At 45.3% G+C, this 15,844-nt stretch overlaps 1 protein-coding gene across 8 annotated transcripts in view; it reads right to left on the bottom strand.

The window, feature by feature from the left end:
- SMOC1 (SPARC related modular calcium binding 1) overlaps positions 1-5,589 on the bottom strand; it is a 181,585-nt gene extending 175,996 nt beyond the window's left edge. For all 8 annotated transcript variants that reach the window (XR_012159431.1, XM_073348486.1, XM_073348487.1 and 5 more), the window contains exon 1: positions 5,221-5,589. Coding sequence is in view for 7 of the 8 variants with exons in the window: in XM_073348486.1 (XP_073204587.1) it covers positions 5,221-5,328 (108 nt within the window). In the remaining variant the exon portion in view is untranslated. The remainder of the gene's footprint in view (positions 1-5,220) is intronic.
- Between the last annotated feature and the right edge of the window lie 10,255 nt (positions 5,590-15,844).

Raw genomic sequence — 15,844 nt, 5'->3', positions numbered from 1 at the left:
ATCTGAATTATGCAGTGTGGGCCCTAATCTTCTCTGTTTAAGATATTAAGCAGAGTTTCAGACCAACACAGACTGCACTCTCTTATGGTGGTACAATGGAGAGAACACAGAGGGAATCTGGTTTATTGGAACAAGTAGGGACATCTCCCTTGCAGGAGGTTACAGAATTCACAGACATGACTACAACACAGGCTTCCTCATACAGGTTTTATGATTTCAAATTCCTTCAGGTGCAGTCTGTGCTCCTTATTTAGGGGGTCAGGATTGCTGTAGTCTATTTCAGTTTCTCATTATCTGAGGTTGTGATTTGGGGTCCTTACTTGCGGACAGCTGTAGGGGAAGTGTTACCATTACCCTATATGGTAAGCCACCCCCCATGGTGAGTGCAATCTCATGAGTGATTTCTCTGATCCCTGTATTACACTGGTTTATGGCTTTGGCACCCATTGTTCTGTTCCATGACTTTACTAGTAACACCTCCCCCAGCTGTTGCGTTCTCTCCAGGTAGGTATTCTCATCATGCACCCTCTTTCAGGATCAGTGTCCGCTAACTAGAGTTCAGGCTATGTAAATCTGGCTATTTTCTGCTCCCCACCCTAGGAAGCATATAAGCCTTTTAGGAAAGGATTCTATAATGGTTGTTTTTGTTTGCTCTACAGGGAAGGGAAAGATCCTCACAACCTGCCCCAATCTCATGACCAGTTCTACAGGGATGTTGGGGGGGTTCAGCTCCCAAAGTCATCAATCCTACGCTTTTCAGGGAAGGGGAGAAGGACTTTTCAAGACTGTGCCACTATCTCATAATGTCTTCTTCCTTATGGGGACTTCTGGAGCACTGCAACCCACACTTTATCCCTCTTACATAAACCCACTGCTTTCGTGGCCCTAAGGCACCACAATAGTGCCACGACCCTCTGCTGTGACATACAGAATTGGAGGCTGTCCTAGTGCTCCCCACTCAGGTATTGGTCTCAAAGAGGAGGAAATGGATCTGCAGAAGACCATGCAAGCTGGTCTTGTGCTGGGGGATCGAGGTTCCTGCCACCACTCCTCTCCAGCCCCAAGTGAGAAAAGCAGGGCTTGGGGGCACAATCCACCTTGTCTGCTATTTGATGAACAAGTACTACTAAATGGCACATAACAGTCTTGGACTTTGAAAGCCAGCCAAGTGTGCTCCTCAAGCCTGAGGAGCAGACTCCTGAACCTGGTCTGTGACCTACTGGTGCTCTGAAGACCAATTGCTGGCAGGGCGAGCAGAACTGGTGCCAGAATTACATGGCTCTGGCTCTTCTATTCCAGCCGAGAGAAAGAGGAAAGACATCAATTAACTTTGCAATGAGAACACTCTACAGGCAGCTAAGAGACATTATTACTTTTCCATATGATCAATTGCTGCGGTTACATATGGATGTTAGACTGCACAGGAAGAGGGTGGTAATGTGATCACAAAAGAGATCAGAAGTGGTTCAAGAGAAGAGTCACTGTTAAGACATAGGCCATGTTATGAAACATTAGATCAGGAATTCCAAGTTATTTTTAGGGAACCCTAGATATTAAAGCTTCCTATAGACCATCTCAGTGATGGTATGTTTAATTATTAAGAGTCTGAAAGCTGGTCAGATTGCACATACTAAATGAGGTGTTTTCTGCATAGCAAGTCTCTGGTGAACCTAGACTAGCATCAAATAGATTCAAGCTGCTGTCATAATTTTATTAGACCATGAGACAAAGATGCAGGTACGAGTATTGGTAAGCCCCTTTTGAGGGGCTCATCAACCCATAGCGAAGCAGCAGACCCACATATCAGAACTCCAGTAGGCAGTCAACCACCTGCACCATACTGTGACTTTTATTGGCAGTCAATTTGTACAAAACAGACTTCTGAAAAATATTAGATATATTGTAACAAGAAACATCAAGATTACTCTAAGTGAAAGGTTACTGTTTCTAGTTTTACTCTGTCTAGTCATCAATACTTTCTGTATCCACCTGCCCCTCTTATCCCTATATATTCACACCATTTACCAGGTCTTTCACTCAGCAATAGGAGAAAAACTTTCTAGAGTAGGAAAATGGGATTGTAAAAATCAGACGTCATATGGAGGACTCAGGCACAGGAGTAATACTTGGAACTACTCTAGTCATTTGAAAATGACTAAACTAATTTAGACAAGGTAGGTGAGGTAATATCAGTTATTGGACCAACTTCTGTTGGTGGAAGGTACAAGCTTTTGAACTCACAGAGCTCTTCTTCAGGTCTGGGGAAGGAAGCAGACCAGTGGTGCTGAACAATTTTTATGGGGGTAGGTGAGCGAGTGGATGAGGAAGGCAGAAACCCTATATTCAAGCCAGGGGGTGTAGAGGCACTTCAAATTCCAGCACCTATGAAGCAGGGAGTGTCTCAGCTAAATAAAAGTTGAGACAGTTTATTAAACCAGAAGAGGCAACACAAATGACCACCTCCAACATGTGTCACCCCTTCTACTTAACTATCTGTCCCAACTTTTATTTACTTCAGACACTCTGCTTCCTTCCCCAGACCTGAAGCACAGCTGTGTAAGCTTGAGCCTTCCACCAACAGAAGTTGGTCCAATAAAAGGTATTCTCACCTACCTTGGATCTCTCCTACCCTAGGAGGAACACAACTACAACAATACCACAAATTGAGTAAGTCAGTGGTGAAGCTTTAAGTGTTAAAGCCTACCAACACTACAAAAAAAATCTAGTGCCTAGTACCCTAAAGTAGCCTGATTTCATTGTAATAAGCATTGCACCCAAAGCCAAGTGTCTGCAGAATCAAACCCTAAAATTGCAACCCTGCCCACTTCCATATCCCCTTCAGGAACTCCTACCTCTTTGGTTTAGCAAGCCAGATGTTTCTTTTCACTCTTATCACAGATCTATTCTCAGGATCACAGAAACAGTGAGTGGTGTAGCTTAGTGGCCATCATAAAAAAAACCACATTGAATAATTCAAAGAACTTTTTGTAATGTAGATGGAAATCTAAAGCATGGCACCTTTAGACCATTGACAGCTTTATTGGAAGTACCTAATCATCAGGTGAATGTAATAGATAGGATCTGAATTTCAACATGCTAGTGCAACAAGTTGGGGGGAGAACACACCACTACCCAACTCCACTCTTTTCAACAAACCACTTGAAGAGGGTGGAGAGGATTTACTAGTTAAATACACATAAAATCCATAATTTTATATTGAAGAGCCCATAAGAAACTTTTAAAGGCACAGGTCTTTCCAATAAAGAAGAAGCTAGGATGTCAGATTAGCTGATTTTTCCCACTGACTGTGGAAAATTCTTTGGAGAAAAAAAAATTAGCTCATTGAATGCATGGGGTGAGAACACAGACTCAACAGCTGTTTGTGTTTGGGTTATAGATTCTCTTGAAGTAACTTGCATTTCAAAAAAGATACAGTCTAGGGAGCAGTTAAAGTGGCTTGTAAAATACAGTATATAAAAAAGTCTACAAGGAATCTGTTTGACAGACAGGCTTGTTGTGCAATTATGCAGGCTGGCATCAGGATTTGTTTGTTTTATTCTTCATCTTAGCTGTTCCTAATTAAGACTCTCAGCTACTTCACTGATGAGAGGCCACATAAGTGCCTAGATAGATTCTTCAACAGCCCAATGTTCTTTTTTAAAGAAAAAAGAAAGAAAGAAGAAGAAAAAAAACCCAAGAATTAACTGCCCAGACCTTTGGGATTTTGAAAGCAAGTGCTTCACTATCAAACAATACAGCTTCATTTAGAAGAACACTTACGCGTATCTCAAAATCTTGTGTTTCCTCCAACCTTCAAAATTCCTGTCTCCAAGGATTTATGATATGCACTGGATCCAATCTGCCACATTTTAACTGCGGCTGTTACACATCTGGTCATAAAAGGGCTACAAGGTGCAGCTGAACACAAGGACACACTTTTCTTAATGTGGCAGCTACAGTTTTTCCACAGTATTGAGAGGTTTGTTTGTTTTGTTTTGTTTTTTTAAAGTGGGTTTATATTATTCAGACAGTTATCTGGTTTAGTACAACACTTCACTTTTTTTTTTAAAAAAAACCTTCTATTGCTATACTCAGAGTAGAGATTCCTACATAAAGGTATCTAGATCTTATCCCTATTTAGGATGGTAGTTAGATTAAGTACTAAATTAAATACTTGAGAGCGATCAGCAAAAGGTGTGTGTGGACAATGCATCCAACATGCTTACATACAGATTAAGTTTTTCCACTTACCCAGAATTGTGTTTTGCAGCATTGACTTGAGAACAGCTACTGTTTTAGGGCCTTAGAATTCAGAGTCATTACCCCAATCTAGGGGATGTAGTGGTAACAGACCAGCTGGAAAACCATACTTAAAAAAGAGAGGTGTTCTCCCCCAGAACAGTTTAATATTTTGGTAAGTATCATCAACCCCAATAAGAGCCAACCATAGACTGAAAGACAAAACTAGACACCTAGAGGGAGAAGTTTGGGCTGAAGGCATCTAGCTTTATTGCAGAGATTCATTTAATCCCTACTTGGAAGCATAATAAGAGTCCTAAAGCTACATTCTGGGAACCAAGGGGTCCTATTAAACGCAAGACAAGCAATATAAAACTAAGGCATATTAACTTGCTCCTCTCTTTTGCATTAACCGCTGACAAATGCGTGCCTCGGTGTTTTGGGTACTCAGCTAGTGCCTGGGCTCTTGATTTTAGGGATCTTCTGAACAGTTAACACTGACCACACAGCAGGCGTCTCTCCCTGGCGTGTGTAGCCGAACTCCAGAGGTAGCGATGGGTCAAGCCCGGCAGGGCCCGTGCTAGAAGCCTCAGGGCTCCGTCAGAGCAAGCCCCAGAGAGACGCTCCAGCGCCCGTCTGAGCAGAGTGGGGAGCCGCTCTGGGGTGTGGGAGGCAGGCAACGGCTCACCGGGCACGTCTTGGGGGCGGGAAGAGAAGGGAATCCGCGGTGCATCCCAGAAACAAGGAGCAATGCAGGACCGCTGCTGAAGTCCCCAGGCACCCGAGCACACAAAAGCCCGTGGTGTACCTGACAAGTATGACAGGGTCAGTGCGGAGCGGGCGGGGGATTTTCCAAGCGGGAATGAGAGGAGCACCTGGCTGTGACCTGACATAATGATTCCCTTGTGCTGGGCGAGCGCGCGCGCGGGGGGAAGGGAGCGCGAGAGAGATCCTGGGGAAAAGCAAGACGCTCGCGCTTACCCGGGGCCCAGTAGCCCTGTGGCTCTGAACCGGAGGAAGATGCGGCGGCAGCAGCAGCACCAGGAGCAGCTGGGGAGTCACCCCGCTCCACCAGGGTCTGGAGAGCATCGTCACTTGGGAGCTGGGGGTTACAGGCACGAGACAAACCCCCTTCCTTCCCTTCTCTGCTGGCCGGAGTGCAACTTGCTGCTGGAGTCCTGCCCCTGCCCTTAGCCTGCGGGACAACAGCCGCCCTGAAAAGCCAGAGGCAGCTTCTTGCCCTAGCCGGGGCGTGCGGGGCACTTGAGCAGCCCAGGTCTGCCCCCTTCAGTGGCACCAGGTTAAATGCCTCAGCTCTAGCCATTGGGATCCCCGTTATAAAGACCTTGCCTGGGCGGGGCCAGGCAGGACTGACTGAGGGAGGCACCCATAACAGCGGAGCTGGTGCTGGGCGAGAGCCAATGACAGGGAGCGATGGGTGTGCCCTCACCCCTTCACTCCGGCTGCCCCCGTGAGGGAGGGGCCAGTGGGCTTCTCAGGTTGCCCCCTGAGGCTGCATGTTGGGTCCCAGCGGCAGAGGTCCAGAGTGAGGAGCAGCAGGAATCACGCCGGGGTGGGGGGACGGGAGACACTGGCGGGTTCAAAGCACCATGCACCTCAATCGCCCCTGGGATTAGCCAAACTAGCAGTGCCCTAAAGAGCTCTTTCCCTGTGCCCCCGCAATGCTGTTTGTTCACCGCTCTCCTAGCTCCCGCAAGAAAGAGGGAGAGGCCAGACCATTTCTTTGGTTTATAATCAGTTTCACTTTCCAGTTGTCCTGTGCTGACACAATGCTGCAAGGCTTACAGTGAAGGGTGATGGAGGAGCGAGGAGCTTACATTTCCATTTCACTTACTTTGTGATGGCCTAGAAACCTCCATATGGGGTTTAGGAGCTAGTGGAAGTGACAGGTGGTTTAGCAATCAAAAGTGCAATTGCTCCCCTCCCCTCAAACACACACACAGAGATATTCCCCCCACCTCCATCTTCCTCAAGGCCTACGTTTTTATAAAGTCCAGTCTTTGCAGGAAGAAAACTTAAAACGTTCTTACAGGACTTAAAAGATTCTTACAGGAGCTAATAACCAATGGGACACCAGCCATGCCTTCCCCAAAGCAGTTTCTCCATCTGCCTGCTCTTATAAGTATCCTTCCTTCTATCTGAAAATCTGCTTCCGCCTTCAGTCCTCAGCCCTGCTTCTTCCCCCTTACACGTGGGGGAGGTCGGAGCTGGGAGTTAAATCCCTACTACCGGAAACCATGAAAGACATCTACACCCCTAGCATCGTTTAGTAAAAGTTGGGCTTTACAAAGCTCATATTTTGTGTCATATTAGACCTAACAACTCTTACTCTCAGTGCTAGCCAGGGTAACAGTGTGTCCTCCTTCTGGCAAAACAGAAAGCAGAATCCACTCCAGCATATTCATGCAGTGAATGAGCCAGCAGTTTCAGAATGGATACTCTCTCGTCACCAAACTGTTCTGTTCAGTAGAAGTTGGATACACCTGTAAGCAGATACGCAAATCTGGTTTACAAAGTTATGCTCAAAGCCAGCATATTATTCAATTGTCAAGTATTAGTGGTGCACTGAGTGCTGTATAAACATAAGACAAGGTCCCTGCCCTCAAGGAGCTCACAAACTACATCTAATTACAGGAACAGGTAAAGGTCAAAGTACATCTTACCCAAAACAAGGTAGACAAAGACCGTTGTGTCCTTGTTGCCTTCTGCTGACCTGGAAAGGCAGCCATTCATCTCAGTGCCATATCAGGGAAAGAGTAGGAGCCTCCAGCCCTGCAGCGGCTGGTAATGCTCAGGCACATCAAAGAAATGATGTGCTTGGTGTCCCTGAGGGGGGTAGTGTACCAACTGCATCACTTTCCACTACGCCCTACAGGCCTATTAACTGCACAACATGAATGCCAGATTCTGTGCACTTCCCCACCTAGCCAAAGGGAGAGGTGATTGTAGGGGGTCAAGGGTGTCAGTCAGTACAGGGGAGCTGCAGTCAGAGAAGATCAATCAATGGAAGTGTGGCAATATCTGCCCTCTTGTTGGGAGCCTGCCTGGGACATCCCATTAATTAGGCTTTCCTGTGTTGATTTCTTCCTCTAATCTTTGTGAATTTTAAAACTCAGTTTTAAATTGTCTGTCCAAGTTTGATGTACATTTCTGATGCCCCACACACTGCTGGTGCTATACCAATATATAATAATTACCAATGTTCTTGAAATTATAATCAGGAAGCCCTTTGCACTACACAGTTTCCTGGTATTGGATGGAAATGCACAAGACATGCATGATCATTTCAGTAGACTGTTTTAGCTTGAGCTTATTCAGTGATCTTATAAGAACTACCCAAAAGGTTCACTAGTCTGGCATGGGAAGATGCAGGTACCACCCGCATGAGAAAACCCTATCTGATTGAGGTTCTGTAAGTGTGGCATCTCACTGGAAGCTACGCAAACTAGGATGGTTAGCTGAGTGGTGACTTCAATTTTTTTTTAAAGAATCATTAATTAAAAATACCCTAATACAGAGAAATTTTACTTTAGCCTAGACTGGATAAGCAGTATGGCGTTCACACAGAACTTTGCCCATACTCACTTTTATTCCAGCCTAGGGACCCCACCCAGCTCTGCCAATATACCATTATCCTAACCTGCATCACTCTCTCCTATTCCATAACTAGGCTTTGGCACAGCTCTGCCAGTTCTGGTTAATCCTGATTTACAGCATCCCCTGATATTCCAGTCCAGAGCCTTTCCTGTCTAGAGCACGATTTATGCCATACCATGCAGCAGTTGTGTGCCATAGAAAAGACCTAACGGGCAAGGTTTGAGTTTAACACTCCTCTCACTTTACACTTGTATAAAACAAGAGTGATTCCACTGAAGCCAGTGAAGTTACACCAGTGGAAATACGGTATAAGCAAAGGGAGACAGGACCTTTTATTGTTTCACTGAGCAGGGGAAGGGGACCAATAATGTATTCCTTCTCTATACTAGTATCCATTTAGATCCCATGACCCTAGAGTAGCGGCATTAAAAATCAAGGCTAAATTCCAGTGTAGGTAGCTACAGTCTGCCTGCCTAACATTCCTCCTGCAATTTCAGTTGAATAGGGGGTGGTATTCTTTGCTTCTGAGCTATACTGTTTTGTAGTTTCTTGGGTACTCTTAAAGACTTGTTTTGTTCCACCTTAGAGATGGCTGCATCTCACTAGGGGGTAAAGTGCTTCCTATATATCCCACTGGCAAAGCAAGATGGGATTCTCCTGCTAGATAATTATTTATATTATATTCAATAACATCACTGTGGAGAGATGGTAACTTTGTTAATCCCCCATACAGAATTATAACAACCCTGGTGGCATTGAGGGTGGTGATACCATGGTAAAACTCCTTAGAGGGTCAAAATCTCTCCACCATAATCTCAAAAGGGTCAAATTCTTTTGTGTTTAAAAAATTTTTCTGATCATAGTGGCATGTTATGTACAACTTCTTCCACAGCCAATATTCCCTATCACTGATGATCATCTGCTGTTTCTCCCTGATGATGTACACCTTCTTTGAAGGTATTGGAGAAGGCTATGCACAGCAGGTTTTCATATATTCATAGAGCTTAAGGCTAGAAGGGACCACTAAATCATCTAGTCTGAAATCTTGTCTATCACAGGCCATTAAATTTCACCCACTTATCCCTGTACTGAGCCCAATGACTTACTTGTCTGAAGCATGTCTTCCAGAAAGGCACCCACTCTTGATCTGAAGGCATCGAGAGAGAATCTATCACTTCCCTCAGTGGTTTATTCAAATGGTTAATCACTGTCACTGTTAAACATTTGTATCTAATTTGAATTTGTGCAACAGAATTTGATGTGCATATATTATGCTGCTGTGTCAGCTGAAAAATATCCCCAAGGAAACTAAACAAGTTAGACTAATGGAATGATTTTTGCTGTTTAATTGTCCACTAGTTCCCCAAGGACGCCTGGCAAATGGGAAGAGGCTGATCTGGGACATCAGGGAGTTTCATATGCACTAATGAGCCTAGGAGAATTGAGTGCCTAGCTCCTTCCCATAGGCTTTTTTGAAAATCCCAGCCATCACTTTTAAGACCGTGGGGCCAAATTCTCTGCTGACACAGCTCCAGTTCAGTCAATGGCGTTACACCAGCAGAGAGCTTAGCCCAGGTAGTTAACTGAAAACTTCTAAGAAAGAGAGGTCTGAAATAATAAAGGAAGATAGATAAATGGTTGGATCCTGCATAACAAGTTCTAGCAAGCCCAGTATCCTGATGCTTCACAAGGAAGGCATAAACCCCATCCCAACTACACAATATTGTTGGAGGTGGGATTCTAAATCAGTACAATTTGGGCTATTTGGCACATTACACCAAATATGCACCTTACATTATTAAATAATTATCTCAAAATGTGCATATATGTGTTGAGGATTATTATAATGGTAACAGTCTGCATACAATGTGTATAGTGTTTTAAAGATATTTATTAGTTCTCCTGATGACCATTGTTTGGGGAAAATGTTTAATTGGACATATGTGTGTGTTAAATGCCACAAAAATTACTATTGTGATTTGAATTGCATTGGAATAGACTGCAGAACCTTCACAGGACATGTCTTTGACCTACGTATAGTAAAAGCCAAAGCCAACTTTGCTTGTGTTTAATGGAAGTGATTGTTCTGACTTATGATCAACAATTTGCTGACTTCTAGGGAGTATTATTACTTTAATAAAAGGGAAAATTGGGTCCTGGATTAATGTGTACAGCTGCCTTTGAAGTCAGTGGGTGTTGCAACCATTCCTGGCACAGCGAAGTTTGGCCCACTTTGCATAAGAAGGAAGCAGGAAATATAATAGAAAAAAGAGATGCAAGTTTGGGGAAATCTTTTGAAGTCTGAGATTCTTGAATGCTCTGGATAATTATCTCTTCAGAAGCATGTCCATCTGCCCCAAACAAAGTAGTATTGGGAAAAGAAAATTATCTGGCCTCATCTTATAGAAAGATGGTCAAGCCTTTCCACTATCACAGCAGATTGCCCTGGTCGTGGAAGTCTGGGTTTAGTGTGAAACCCGTCTCTGGTGAGGAGAACAAGCACAAAGCCCTCCACTGTCTAGGGGCTGCAGGAGGGGAAGAGGGGCTTGCCAGCTCTGCAGTCACACAGCAATCCATGCCAGAATATGCTGGAGTGATGCAAGAGAGCAATTTGAAGGTGGGCCGGGGAAAGGCTGCAGATCCACATTTTCACAGGTCCACTGGCCCGAGTAGCCCCCACACAGACTGAAGTAGCAACTGTGAAGTGCAGGAAGTTATGCAGCCATCTTAAACTGGGGATGAATTTCACCTTCCCAGCTTCCCTGTACAGAGCTTGAATACCTGGGCTTTATGCAGGTGAAGTGAATTTTACCCTTATTAAGCCTAAAACATAAAAATCACTGGTATCTGAAAGGACTGAAATCATAGTGTGTGACAAATCTGCAGGCATGGCTGCTGCTGTGTGTGGTACTAGGGGAATTTGCACAAGGAGAATAGTGATGATTGTTGGAATCCCTATAGACATGGTATTGCTAGTAACAGTCATGGTGTTTCTGTAGGGGATCATATCCGTACAGAAGGGGTGTAATTACCTTTTAGAAGAAAAATCTATATGCCTGAATAAAGCAGGAAACTTGTAAACATCAAGCCTCGTCCTATCCAACCTTCTTAATAATAATAATTGTACTCAGCATCTTCATAGGGATTTTCATCTTTTAAGATGCCGTACAAAACGTTAACTCAGGGTATGTCTACACTACAGCAGCATAGCTATGGTGTTGCAGTTGTGCTGCTGTAGTGCAGATGCTTCCTTTTTCAATAGAAGGGTTTTTCCATCAATGTAGTTAATCCACCTCTCCAAGAGGTGGTAACTGGGTCAACAGAAGAATTCTTCTGTCAACCTAGCTACATCTACACAGCGGATTAAGTCAACCTAACTACAGTGATAAAGGCGCAAACGTTTTCCCAGCCTGCCCAATGTAGCTAGGTCACTCTAATGTTTAAATGTGGTCCTGGCCTTAGTCCCAAACCAAAGGCTTTATTAAAAAAGAGTTAAGATTAAAAGTGTGTTTCAATGGGGTCTAGCTAACACCCAAACACTGTATTACACTTCAACTGTATAGCTCTTTAAAAACCTGAACAATGAAAAATCTAACAATGGATAGCTAGGAGTTCCAGACAGTTTCCCACTACCACAAACCTACTTTCATCACCCGCCCAACCTTAACTTCACCCTCTTTTTTTTATTCTGTAATGGTAATATGCTGTTGCATGTACACTGACATTGTCATCACTTATTAAATGTGCAGTAAAGATTTTTGAAAGGAATACAGCCATAGTGTGCAGTAACTACATCAAACTTCTGTACATTTTCTTTTTAGTGTAATGGGGTGTTGGAGCACAAGGATATTTTGATGGATAGAATTGAAATGATTGATCCATCTGGTGTTATGAAATATGTTGATCAGATCATTTTGAGGGTTTATGAAAAGTGTATGAAGATATTACAATACAGCAGAATATTTTAGTATAGTGCATAGCAACAATTTTTTTTGTTTGCAGTGAGAAATGTTTGAACATATGTAAGAACGATCCCCTAAATAAAAAGGGGGGGGGATACTGTTGGGGGTAAAATTAAGATTCAGTTGGCAGTGATAAGTCAGGTAGTGGCAGTGAATGGCAAGGGATTTACTGCATTGGGAAACTGAGTAGATTCCCTAAGGGTTTCTTTCCAGGCTTTCTAAAGTTGGGGGGAGGGGGGTAAAGTAGTCTTTTCCCAAAGGATGTGTAGTATTGCTTTCAGTTCTAATGGGGACTCCAGTGAAATAATTTTTCAACCTTAATAACCTTTAACAAAAAGTTGTTCGGGAATTTCCCAGTTTTTTGAATGAGCTACATAGTTTAAGCTGGGTTGGACTACAAATGAATCCCAGAAGAGAGGAGCTCGGTTCTAACTGATTTTATCTGGCTTGTTAATGCAGGGCTTCCTTCTGCCTGGGAAGAGAATGAATAGAGACAAGTGTTGAGATCAGATTCTCTGGGCTGCCTAGGCCAGAAAGAGCAGGTGGAGAATCCCCCTTGTGTAGGGGACCTCTCTGCTAGCAGAAAGCTGCTCTGCCACCTCCTGTCCAAGGGAAGGGAGAGGTTGCGTGAGGGGCATTCCACTGGCAGGCTGTGATGAGCAGACCTCCACTATGTCTGATTTTCCACTGGCATAATAAGAGCTGAAAGGCTAACCAGAACAAAGTTTTTAACTCATTTTTGTCACTACGCTAGCAGATGTCACTCTAAATACATACTGCGAGCTAGCAGACGTCACTCTAAATACATACATACAGATCTGTGGAGTAAGAGTGTCTGATTTCCCCTTCCCCTGCCCCGCCCTCCCAGTCAATTTTCTCACCATACCTGCCCTTTAAGGATGCAACTACCTGCCCTTGGGAAATTTCCCCCTCATCAGGGTACGTCGACACTATGAAATTAGGTTGAATGTATAGAAGTCGGTTTTGTAGAAAGCGGTTTTATACAGTCGATTGTGTGTGTCCTCACACAAGTGCTCTAAGTGCATGTAGTCGGCGGAGTGTGTCCACAGTACCGAGGCAACCATCGACTTCCGGAGCGTTGCACTGTGGGTGGCTATCCCACAGTTCCCGCAGTCTCCGCCGCCCATTTGAATTCTGCATAGAAATCCCAGTGCCTGATGGGGCTAAAACATAGTTGCGGGTTGTTCTGGGTACATATCGTCAGGCCCCCCTTCCCTACCTCCCTCTGTGAAAGCAAGGGCAGACAATCATTCTGTGCCTTTTTTCCTGAGTTACCTGTGCAGGCGCCATACCACGGCAAGCATGGAGCCCGCTCAGCTCACCGTCACCGTATGTCTCCTGGGTGCTGGTAGACGTGGTACTGCATTGCTACACAGCAGCAGTTAATTGCCTTTTGGCAGCAGACAGTGCAGTATGACTGGTAGTCGTCATTGACGTAGTCCTGGGTGCTCTTTTAATCAGGCGCCTGGGCAAACATGGGAGTGACTCAGCCAGGACATTTCCCTTGTTTTCTCTCATGGCGATTCAGTCCTACCAGCAGTGAGCTGTCTTTTAACCTCCAGCCAGCAGAAGATGATGGCTAGTCGTCATACTGCACCGTCTTCTGCCAAGCACCCAGGAGATGACGATGATGGCTAGCGGTCGTACTGCACAGTCTGCTGCTAGCAAGATGTATAAAGATAGATGAAGTGGCTCAAAACAAGAAATAGACCAGATTTGTTTTGTATTCATTTTCTCCTCCCTCCTTCCTTCCTTCTGTGAAATCAACGGCCTGCTAAACTGAGTTTTGAGTTCTATCCTTAAGGTTTTGAGTTCTATCCTTGAGGTGGCCATTCAGTTTCTCGCATAGCCACCCCCTTTGTTGATTTTAATTCCCTGTAAGCCAACCCTGTAAGCCATGTCATCAGTCGCCCCTCCCTCCATCAGGGCAACAGCAGACAATCGTTCCGCGCCTTTTTTCAGTGCAGACGCCATACCACGGCAAGCCTGGAGCCCGCTCAGATCACTTTGGCAATTAGGAGCACATTAAACACCACACACATTATCCAGCAGTATATGCAGCACCAGAACCTGACAAAGCGATACCGGGCAAGTAGGCGACGTCAGCGCGGTGACGTGAGTGATGAGGACATGGACACAGACTTCTCTCAAAGCATAGGCCCTGGCAATGTGGGCATCATGGTGCTAATGGGGCAGGTTCATGCAGTGGAACGCTGATTCTGGGCTCGGGAAACAAGCACAGACTGGTGGGACCACATAGTGTTGCAGGTCTGGGACGATTTCCAGTGCTTGCAAAACTTTCGCATGCGTAAGGGCATTTTCATGGAACCTTATGACTTGCTTTCCCCTGCCCTGAGGCACAAGAATACCAAGATGAGAGCAGCCCTCACAGTTGAGAAGCGAGTGGCAATAGCCCTGTGGAAGTTTTCAACACCAGACAGCTACCAGTCAGTCAGGAATCAATTTGGAGTGGGCAAATCTACTGTGGGGGCTGCTGTGATGCAAGTAGCCAACGCAATCAAAGATCTGCTGATATCAAGGGTAGTGACCCTGGGAAATGTGCAGGTCATAGTGGATGGCTTTGCTGCAATGGGATTCCCTAACTGTGGTGGGGCCATAGACGGAACCCATATCCCTATCTTGGCACCGGAGCACCAAGCCGGCGAGTACATAAACCGCAAGGGGTACTTTTCAATAGTGCTGCAAGCACTGGTGGATCACAAGGGATGTTTCACCAACATCAACGTGGGATGGCCGGGAAAGGTACATGACACTCGCATCTTCAGGAACTCTGGTCTGTTTCAAAAGCTGCAAGAAGGGACTTTATTCCCAGACCAGAAAATAACTGTTGGGGATGTTGAAATGCCTATATGTATCCTTGGGGACCCAGCTTACCCCTTAATGCCATGGCTCATGAAGCCATACACAGGCAGCCTGGACAGTAGTCAGGAGCTGTTCAACTACAGGCTGAGCAAGTGCAGAATGGTAGTAGAATGTGCATTTGGATGTTTAAAAGTGCGCTGGCGCAGTTTACTGACTCGGTTAAACCTCAGCGAAACCAATATTCCCACTGTTATTACTGCTTGCTGTGCGCTCCACAATATCTGTGAAAGTTAGGGGGAGAAGTTTATGGCGGGGTGGGAGGTTGAGGCAAAATCGCCTGGCTGCTAGTTTCGCACAGCGAGACACCAGGGCGGTTGGAAGAGCACAGGAGGACGCGGTGCGCATCAGAGAAGCTTTGAAAACCAGTTTCATGACTGGACAGGCTACAGTGTGAAAGTTCTGTTTGTTTCTCCTTGATGAAACCCACCGCCCCTTGGTTCACTCTACTTCCCTGTAAGCTAACCACCCTCCCCTCCTCTCTTCGATCACCGCTTGCAGGGGCAATAAAGTCATTGTTGCTTCACATTCATGCATTCTTTATTCATTCATCACACAAAAAGGGGGATAACTACCAAGGTAGCCCAGGAGGGGTGGTGGAGGAGGGAAGGACAAGGCCACACAGCACTTTTAAAAGTTTAAAACTTTAAAACTTATTGAATGCCAGCCTTCTGTTGTTTGAGCAATCCTCTGGGGTGGAGTGGCCGGAGGCCACCCCACCACGTTCTTGGGCGTCTGGGTGAGGAGTCTATGGAACTTGGGGAAGAGGGCGGTTGGTTACACAGGGGCTGTAGCGGCGGTCTGTGCTCCTGCTGCCTTTCCTGCACCTCAACCATACGCTGGAGCATATTGGTTTGATCCTCCAGCAGCCTCAGCATTGAATCCTGCCTCCTCTCATCACGCTGCCGCCACCTGTCAGCTTCAGCCCTCTCTTCAGCCCACCACTTACTCTCTTCAGCCCGCCACCTCTCCTCCCAGTCATATTGTGCTTTCCTGCACTCTGACATTGTCTGCCTCTACGCATTCGTCTGTGCTATGTCAGTGTGGGAGGACAGCATGAGCTCAGAGAACATTTAATCACAAGTGCATTTTTTTCGCCTTCTAATCTTCACTAGCCTCTGGGA

The sequence above is a fragment of the Lepidochelys kempii genome, chromosome 6 (assembly GCF_965140265.1).
Source record: "Lepidochelys kempii isolate rLepKem1 chromosome 6, rLepKem1.hap2, whole genome shotgun sequence".
Classification (NCBI taxonomy): Eukaryota; Metazoa; Chordata; order Testudines; family Cheloniidae; genus Lepidochelys; species Lepidochelys kempii.
The sequence above is the reverse complement of the archived record's forward strand: the minus strand, read 5'-3'. Positions and strand labels throughout refer to the sequence as shown.